At 55.2% G+C, this 9,615-nt stretch overlaps 1 protein-coding gene across 3 annotated transcripts; it reads left to right on the plus strand.

Moving 5' to 3' along the window:
- The first annotated feature begins 308 nt into the window (after positions 1 to 308).
- Positions 309 to 3,874, plus strand: MTFP1 (mitochondrial fission process 1). Of its 3 annotated transcripts, none has more exons than XM_011957701.1 (4): positions 309 to 794; positions 1,568 to 1,695; positions 2,020 to 2,252; positions 3,283 to 3,874. In XM_011957701.1, the coding sequence occupies exons 1-4, from the start codon at positions 728 to 730 to the stop codon at positions 3,353 to 3,355; spliced, it is 501 nt and encodes a 166-aa protein (XP_011813091.1). In that variant the 5' UTR covers positions 309 to 727; the 3' UTR covers positions 3,356 to 3,874. The 3 variants fall into 3 exon arrangements, with proteins under 3 accessions (XP_011813091.1, XP_011813092.1, XP_011813093.1); XM_011957702.1 differs by having other exon boundaries at positions 2,089 to 2,252; XM_011957703.1 differs by having other exon boundaries at positions 628 to 794; positions 1,971 to 2,252.
- The last annotated feature ends 5,741 nt before the right edge of the window (positions 3,875 to 9,615 follow it).

Raw genomic sequence — 9,615 nt, forward strand, 5'->3', positions numbered from 1 at the left:
GAAAATGACCCACCTTCTCTGTGCCTCCATTTTCTCACCTGTAAAACGGAGTCCCAGGCTAGTGGGAGGGTTTAAGGTGTAAGCCATGGAGAGCCCTTTAGCGAACATCCAGACTGGCAATAAACTCAATAAATGGTGACTTATAATTAATACTCGGAAGCATCCTAGGGAGTGGACACTATTGTGTTCCCCATTTTATCTATGACTTTTTTTTTTTTTTAAGTAGAGACGAGGTCTCGCTATGTTGTCCAGGCTGTTCTCGAACCCTTGGACTCAAGCGATCTTCCTGCCTCCGACCTTCCAAAGTGCTGGGATCACAGACGTGAGCCAACGGGCCCAGTCTGTGTCCCTCCCTCGTTTTTACAAATGAATAAAGAGCGTCTGGAGAAGCAGACTCTTGCCCTAGGTCACCAGCTTTGCAGTGTAGCATCCCCCGGTTTGATCTCCTGTCTCTTTGGCTCCAAAACCTACACTCAGTCCTGGGGGCTGTTAGCGCCAACCGCTCAGAGAAAGCGTGACGAAAACCAATCTGTAAAACCCTAGCCTGGGAGAGGGGCTTCGGTGCGCGGGGGAATTTGCAGACGCTCCCTGCTGGCGGAGATTTCCTGACCAGTCCTTCGGCGCGGGACTTTCGGCGGGTCCCGGCCGGGCGGACCCGAGTGCCAGCGGCGGAGACTGCAGTGGAGCCAGTACAGGCTGCAGTGGCCTAGGCTGTGGCGGGAGAGTCATGTCAGAGCCGCAGCCGCGGGGCGCAGAGCGCGATCTCTACCGGGACACGTGGGTGCGATACCTGGGTGAGCGCGGGGCGACTGGCGCGGCGACCCCACCACCACTGGACTGGGGAAGCAGGGGTCGCCGGACGCCGGCCCGGGGACTAGAGGAGGCGGGAGGTTCTTAGTTCTCATTCTGCTTTTGGGCCGGAGACTGGGCTCAGACAGGGCTAGGGACTTGCCCAAGGTCACACTACCCTGGTGGGCCGCCCAGGGCGGAAGCTCGCATGGGGTGAGCGGGCTGCCAGCTCTGGCATGCGCTCTGGCTGGCTGTGGAGTTGAGATCTCCACGCCCATTTCGGTCCTGACACACGCACTGACTCTGTCTGAACCTCAGTTTCCTCCTCGGCAAAAAACAAAAAACAAACCCCAAAACAAACCAGATGCACACGAGGTCCTCTGTCATTGGGGGGTGGTTGCGAGGGTGGAATGGGATAAAGCTCAGAAAGGCCTGGCACTTGGTGAGCGTCCAGTCAGTGGCGGTGCCCTCGATCACTCTGCCCCTCTGGGTGCCTGTCACCTCATTAGTGCAGTTACTCCTGGGACCAAGACTAGGAAATCTAACCAATAAGCAATGGTAATGATGACTCTGTGCTCAGCCCGCCCTCAGTGGCCCGAGTCTGAGGTGGGCATCATGGCACCAGTTTACATCTTGGAAAGGCAGGCTCAGAGAGGTCAAGTCATTTGCCTAAGGTCACCCAGGGACTGCTTAGCTGGCTAGGATGAAAACCAGCCTGCTCCAGCGCCCCCTTGTGGAACAGTTCGTGAACCTAGGAATTAAATGTTCCCTCCCCCAGGCTATGCCAATGAGGTGGGCGAGGCTTTCCGCTCTCTTGTGCCAGCGGCGGTGGTGTGGCTGAGCTATGGCGTGGCCAGCTCCTACGTGCTGGCGGATGCAATTGACAAAGGCAAGAAGGCTGGAGAGGTGAGTGTTAGCCTATTTTCCATCTCCCCACCCCAGCTCTCTTCCTGTGTGGTTCAGTCCGCAGCCTTGCATGTGATAAAGTCCCTGTGGGACACTCCGGTCCCTACAGCCTTGCCTAGTGCAGTCCACAGACAGTCCTGTTTGTAGGACAGTGTACCCCCGCCCCCACACTCACTCCCAGACCTGGATGTGGCAGACTGTACCCCACTCCTGGGTGTGGACAAGTCCACTGGCCACTTGTCCCCCCAGGTCTAGCCTCATGCCCCTTGTTGCAGGATTTCCTGCCTCTGCCCTAGCTGGATTAAGTGTCTCTACGCCCACCAGGTGCCGAGCCCCGAAGCAGGCCGCAGCGCCAGGGTGACCGTGGCTGTGGTGGACACCTTTGTATGGCAGGCTCTGGCCTCTGTGGCCATTCCGGGCTTCACCATCAACCGCGTGTGTGCCGCCTCTCTCTATGTCCTGGGCACTGCCACCCGCTGGCCCCTGGCTGTCCGCAAGTGGACCACCACTGCGCTTGGGCTGTTGACCATCCCCATCATTATCCACCCCATTGACAGGTGGGTGCCTTCCTGGCCTCAGGGATCATCCACTCTCCAGGTAGAGCTACACTCTGCGAAGGGTGGGTCATGCCCACTTTGCTGGAACAATAGCAGGGACAAGGCTGGCACTTGGCTCCTGGGGTAGAAAGGACAGCCTGTACCCTTGTCATATGGTCTGGCAGGCACTTTAGCAATAAAAGAAGAGGGGTGCCTTGAGGGTATGGGACACAGGACAAGTAAATTCCCAGAAAGAAAGCCTAGTGTTACAAAACAACCAGAGGGAGGCAGGGGCAGGCGCACCCCGGAGGGGATGCATTTTGGGAGGTATTGGTGACGGAAGCCTAACTCAAACTGAAAGTTTGAATAAAATGGAGTAAAAGTCCAGGTTTGTGTTGCATTTAGGCATGGCTGGATCTAGGTACCCAAATGATATCATTAAGGGTCTGCGTCTCCCCATCCTGCTGCCTTTTTCCCTACCCCACCCTGCTTCTTGCTGGCTTCACCTGCTTTCTCCTTGTGGGAGCAGAAATGGCCCTAGCAGCTCCCAACTTCTATCCCACCAGCTTAACCTCCCCCAGCAGAAGCTTTTAAATAGTAACAACAAAAATCCCAAGTAAGGGTGTCGGTGGTCCATTCTGGACTGCATGCCCACCCTATGAGCCAGTTTCCCTTTGTTGATTGGCCAGACTTGGGTCACATGCTTGGTCTTAGAACCAGAGATGGGCTCAACCCAACCAGACCAACGTAAGAATGAGAGGAGGAGTCTTTCTCCAGAGGAAGATAGCTGACCCTGAGGCCCTGAGCATGTCTTTTACCCAGTGCCTCAATTTCCTCCTGAATAAAGAAGAGGATGGCTTCTTTTCTGAGAATTTGAGTCTAGCTTCCCCAAGTAACCCAAGGTGGGAGGATCAGGATAAGGGTGGGTCTCTGCCTGTATGGCATTTGTATCCTGAATCTAAGCATCCCTTTCCCTAACCCTGGCCTTCTGCCTTCTGTTCCCTCATGAACACCCTTGGGCACCTGCTCACCACCCTCTCACTCCCTACAGGTCAGTGGATTTCCTCCTGGACTCCAGCCTGCGCAAGCTCTACCCATCAGTCGGGAAGCCCAGCTCCTCCTGATCACACGCTGGTACCTGGCCTGTGCATCAGCCTCCTCCTGCTTCATGTCACCCTCCCACTCCTGCCAGGGGATGTGGACGCCTGGTTCCCTGGGGTCCAAAGACCCTGGCACCTGAGTGGCTTTGAGCCAGACAGAAGCTTAGAGACAAAGGCTTCAAGAAGCAGTGGCTGCAGAGTCACAGACGGGCGGCACCTGAACCCTGTCTGCTTCCCCTTAATCCATGAGGCTGAGTGGAAGTGGACCCTGGGTGGGCCCAGCCCTGTCTTTTTCAGGAAAATTACATCCTCCCATGGAGGATGAGAGACTGAGGCTCAGGGAGGGCAAGGAATAGGCCCAAGATCACTTGGCAAGCTGGGAACCCAGGACTCCCAGGTGCTTGACAAAGTCACCCCACGGTGGCACGGCTGAACAAGGAGCGGCAGACAACTCAGGGAGAAACTCAGGAGTGCAGTACCAGGGACACCTCAGGACAGATTCTCTGGCCAGGCCCTTCCCTGACCCAATAAATCCTGACAAGGCTGTTGTGTCTTCATGTCTGTTTGGGATGAGCAAGGATGCGGTGGTGGGGAGGAGGGATGGGTAGCAGCCTCCCCGCCCATCAGTGCTTCCCTGCAGGTGCCTGGTGTCCCACATTGGTGCTGCCAGCCTCCTTTGGGGTAGGCATTAGCCTTTACTTACTTTTAATAGAGATGGGTGTCTCCCTATGTTGTCCAGGCTGGCCTTGAATGCCTAGGCTCAAACAATCCTCCCACCTCAGTGTCCCAGACTGCTGGGATTATAGGAATGAGCCACTGCACTCAGCCTGGCATTGCCCTCTTGTTGCAAGCCTCCTAAAGCACCAGCCCCTCTGGGAGGGGACCCTGTTAGGCAGATACCATCTGAGCCTGAAGGTGCCCAAGATGGTGGTGGCAGCCCCATATGAGGGTCACATGAGACCTCCTCATGAGGGGACTCAGCAGCCTGGAGAGAAGGAAGTGACCAGGGGGCTTCTTAGAATCAGAGAATGGCCTGTTTTCCTTGTGGCTTCCCCTGAGCTGCTGGGCTTGAGAATGCTAAAGGATGCCATTCCTCTGATCCTGGGCCAGCTCCCTCAACAGCTCAGAGAGAGAGAGAGGTGGGAGCACAGGGCCAAAGCAGACCTGGGCCCCTCAGCCCTGCCCCAAGCCCCAAATCAGCTCCTGCCAAGACCCTGGCCCCACCCCTCACAGCCCAGGTGCAGTCAGGTAGGCTGACCCTGCCCTGGTGGGACTTGCCTGCAGCTGGGCTGGGACTTAAAGGGGCTGCAGGGCTGGGTGGGGGTGCTGCCAGCAAGACAGGATGGGGGCTCCGGGGTGGTGGTCCCTGCTGCTCTGGGAGTATCCATGGCTACAGGATGAGTGTGATGTGGGGTGAGCCTTTCTCTGCTACTCGTATCGTCCCACACTGGCAAGGTCCCCTTCCCAAGCCCCTATGGCTTCTGCCCAGTCACCTGCCGCTTCCTCCCAGTTCCCTTAAAGGTTCTAAGTCCCACCTCGTTCTCTAGCCCCCGACCCCCACCCCCCATTCCCTGTCTGAGCTGGCAGTCACATCCTTCTACAGTCCAACATTTTCCCAGCTCATCTCCCCCGGCAGGCACAGCCCCAGGCGGGGCACATTCACACCTGCATCCCTGTGACATCTCCTGGCGTCTACCACCAATTCCTTGCTCACTCACTCTCCACCTTCCAGTCTGCTGGCTCTCCCTAAAGCTGGGAGCTGCCCAGGCCACATACAGGCTTTGTGCTCATGTGCGCAGCCTAAGCACCCAGCCTTGTCCTCCCCATCACCTGCCCTCCTGTGCCTCTATGCCTTTCCTCACAACACACTGTTCCTCAGCTGCAAATCCTTTCCCTCTTGGCCAGCTAAGGGCATCCTTCCGAACCAGCTCCAGGGCCCCTTCTGTTGTTGCCGCTTACTATGCCCTACTGTAGGCCCCCGCTGCCCTTGACTGCCCCACTGGTGATGCCTTGTAAGGAACTACTGGGGTGCAGGTTTGCAGATGCCTGGCACATAGTAGGTGCTCACATAAGGGGCTTTCAGGCACTCGCAGGCCAGGCTGATGGGGATGAGGTCGGTGGACATCCTGTCTGTAGGGGGAAACACCACCATCCCTACAACCCCCCAACATTTTACCCTGCTCCGTTATTATTATTATTTGAGACCGAGTCTGTCACCCAGGCTGAAGTGCAGTGGCACAAACTTGGCTCACTGCAACCTCCCCCTCCTGGGTTCAAGCAATTCTCCTGCCTCAGCATCCCGAGTAGCTGGGACTAGAGGTGCATGCCACCATGTCCAGCTAATTTTTGTATTTTTAGTACAGAAGGGATTTCACCATGTTGGCCAGGCGGCTCTTGAACTCCTGACCTCAAGTGATCTGCCCGCCTTAGCCTCCCACAGTGCTGGGATTGGAAGCGTGAGCCACTGTGCCCGGCTCCCTGCTCCATTCTGGAGATGCAGGGAATTAATTGAAGGCGGGGGATGCTGGGGAAGGTTTTGGGGCACCCTCTGCTGGCCATGTTCTCACTGAGTCTGGTTCTCCGCCTGAGCTAGCCTGGGCTGGACTCCCAGGAGACAGCCTCCTGCAGGAATGTAATGAGACAGACGTCCTCCTGGCAGTGAGAAAGGAACCCCAGGTGGAAGCTTGCCACCTGTGCCTTGGCACCTACCTGCCCTCCCTGGTCCCTGTCATGCCTGGCTACGAGGTCTTCACTATCCCATTTAAAGCTAATGGCTTCATCCAACTGGTAAGGGGGCTGTTGGAGGCTCATGAGGACGAGGTTGCCAAGAGCCAGGGGGTACCCAGGAGATTCGGGGGAGCGGAGCTGGGGTGTCTGGGCTGGAGAGAAGAGTAGAATCAGATCATACTGATTTGCAAGTCACAGCCTCTCTGAGTGTGAGTCTTTCTCTCAAAGATGCAGAGCGCTGTATCGCTGCAGAATTCAGTACCTAAGGATTTGATGCAGATTTGCCATTTAGCATCTGTGTGTTTGCACATGCCCTTTACGTGCATTTGTTTCTTGCATCCTCAACAGCCTCGTGAGGAGATAAAACCATCATTCCCATTTCCCACATGAAGACACTGAGGCTCACAGAAGGGAACACCACACTGTCTACCACCAAATACATCGTTCTTCAAAGCAGAATTGGCTTTTTTTTTTCCCCTTGAGACAGGGTCTCGCTCTGTTGCCCAGGCTGGAGTACAGCAGTGCAATGATGACTTACTGTAAGCCTTCACCTCTCAGGCTCAAGCGATTCTCCCATCTCAGCCTTCCAAGTAGCTGGGACCACAGGCATGCGCCTGGATAATTTTTTGATTATTATTATTATTATTATTTTGCAGAGACTAGATCTCGCTGTGTTTCCTAGGCTGGTCTCTAGCTCCTGGGCTCAAGTGATCCTCCCACCTCGGCTTTCCAAAGTGCTGTAATCCAAGGGATTACAGGTGTGAGCCACCGAGCCCTGCCAGAATAGGCATTTAAGCAAGGCCTAGCAGGAAATTGAGGCCCAGATAGGGCAAGTGACTTCAAGACCACCCAGTGAGCTGGGGGCCCAAGCTGGGAGTTTACCTGTCCTGCCTTTTCCCACCATCCTAAGGAGCAAGTATCCTTGAAGATCTCAGGAAAGACAGTGGAATTATTTGCTGACCCGGTCTATGTACCACCACCCAGAAGTTCAGAGCAGCCCTGCAATGCAGCCTCCCGCCATTGGGACGGCTGTATGGTCAAGGCGTGAGAACTGCCTAGCGCCCCTAAGCCTGCCTAGGGCTCTGCCACCTGGAGGTCTGCAGGAAGAGGGAATGGTAGACTGGGTGGGGGCTGCCCCTCCAGAAAGGGGGCACCAGGTGCTGACTTCCTGGCCCCCCTTTGGTGTGAGCCTGGGGCAGGGCTGGGAATGCTCTCCTGGGGGTTGGAATTTGGAATTCCTGGCCCTTTCCCTCCTGTTCTTCCTCCTGCATGGGCTGCCCTGGGGGCCTTGGCACGGGCCTTTAGTGTTTGTTTTCTGGGCCCCCTCACATGCCAGAGTTGCAATATCCCCCCCTTATTTCCTTGCCAGCCCAGGAGCTCCCATCTTTCCTCCCACCTCCTTGGTCACTGACTCTCTGGCTGGGTTTGGAGATCTGGACTTCAGCATGAGACTTTGGCCTGGTTCTTTGCTTCCTACAGGTGGGGGACATTGGCTGGGCTGAAGTAATGTCCCAAGAGTAAGGTCTCCTAGCTCAGGGACTCCTGTGCCTCCAGTTCTGGGCCAGGCTACCCCTGGAGAAATCAGGAAGTGAGGGAGGACCAGTAACAGAGTGTGAGGGCACTGGGCTTCAGGCCGCCTGGCCCTAGCTTTTCCTGCTTCCCCTCTTGCTGTGTGGCCTCAGACAAACCCTTCAGCATCTCTGGGTCTCGTGTCGTTCCCATCTTGGTTTCATTCCAGCCCAGGGTGGGGCTATGCTGGAGGATCCAGACCCCACCAACGCCAGCACCGTTTTCCTGGGCTCTGCGCTCCACACGGAGTTTGCTGTGGTTGGCAGCTCCCATTAGCCCTTACAGGTGTATGTGGACGAGTGTGTGATCAACCTCGGCCAGGATATGGAAGTGGCCCCTGCACACTACAGTCTTGTCAGGAATCATAGGTACTGGACCTGGAGGAGGAGAATACAGTAGGATGGGTACAATTCTTGAGTAGTCCTTTCTAGGCCAGGGGAGCAAGAACCCTTTACTGGCCCTTTCACCTCTGGAGCCTCTGTTTGCCTTTCTGTGAAATGGAGATAGTGCCAGAATCTTTTTTTTTTTTTTTTTTTTGAGACGGAGTCTCGCTCTGTCGCCCAGGCTGGAGTTCAGTGGTCAGATCTCAGCTCATCAGCTCACTGCAACCTCTGCCTCCTGGGTTCAAGTGATTCTCCTGCCTCAGCCTCCTGAGTAGCTGGGACTATAGATGCCCACCACCACGCCTTGCTAGTTTTTTTGTATTTTTTTAGTAGAGATGGGGTTTCACCGTGTTAGCCAAGATGGTCTCGATCTCCTGACCTCATGATCCACCCGTCTCGGCCTTCCAAAGTGCTGGGATTACAGGCTTGAGCCACTGCGCCCGGCCAAGATAGTGCCAGAATCTTTTTTTCTTTTTTTTTTTTGAGACGGAGTCTCGCTCTGTCGCCCAGGCTGGAGTTCAGTGGTCAGATCTCAGCTCACTGCAAGCTCCGCCTCCTGGGTTTATGCCATTCTCCTGCCTCAGCCTCCCGAGTAGCTGGGACTATAGATGCCCACCACCACGCCTTGCTAGTTTTTTTGTATTTTTTTAGTAGAGACGGGGTTTCACCATGTTAGCCAAGATGGTCTCGATCTCCTGACCTCATGATCCACCCGTCTCGGCCTTCCAAAGTGCTGGGATTACAGGCTTGAGCCACTGCGCCCGGCCAAGATAGTGCCAGAATCTTCAAAGCCTACTGTGTAGATTGAATGGGGTGATGCTTAGCTCAGTGCTTGGCATGCAGAATTCTCAACGAATGATGGTGTATGGTGGTGTTGGGGCTAGGACCAGGCCCCAGTTCAGGGGTCTGGCCCTGCTGACCTTCCAACCTGGGCCTTCCAGATGCCTAGTGAACGGCAAGAACGTCCACTCCTACTTCATGCCCCAAGAGGTCCCCAAGAGACTGGAGCTCTCCTTCCAGGCCTTAAGCTTTACTGATACTCCTGATGATGTGAGTGGGACCAGATGACTCCCCTCCCCACTCTGCCACCCGCTAACTTCCAAAGATTCCTCAGCTCGGGTCTCTGTTTCTACAGGTATATGTCCACCACAAGCTGCTGCTCTGGAATCTAAAGGTCCTATCTGATGCTACCAAGAAGGCTTGTTCCTTCCACAGGGGCACAAACAGGTGAGTCATGTTCACCAAAGGTGTACTGCATGCCCTACTCTGTAACTGGCATTTGATGTACATGACCTCACTTAATTGTATAGGAGGTGAGGAAACTGAGGCTGAAAATAGCTCAGATTGAATTTCTTTTTTTTTTTTGAGACCGAGTCTCGCTCTGTCGCCCAGGCTGGAGTGCAGTGGCGCGAGTTTAGCTCTGCCTGATATATTACTACTTGTGGGATCTTTGGGCGACTATAAAATAGCTCAGATTGAATTTCTTTTTTTTTTTGAGACCGAGTCTCGCTCTGTCGCCCAGGCTGGAGTGCAGTGGCGCGATCTTGGCTCACTCACTACAAGCTCCACCTCCCTGGTTCACGCCATTCTCCTGCCTCAGCCTCC

The sequence above is a fragment of the Colobus angolensis genome, unplaced genomic scaffold (genome assembly GCF_000951035.1).
Source record: "Colobus angolensis palliatus isolate OR3802 unplaced genomic scaffold, Cang.pa_1.0 Scaffold448, whole genome shotgun sequence".
NCBI lineage: Eukaryota > Metazoa > Chordata > Mammalia > Primates > Cercopithecidae > Colobus > Colobus angolensis.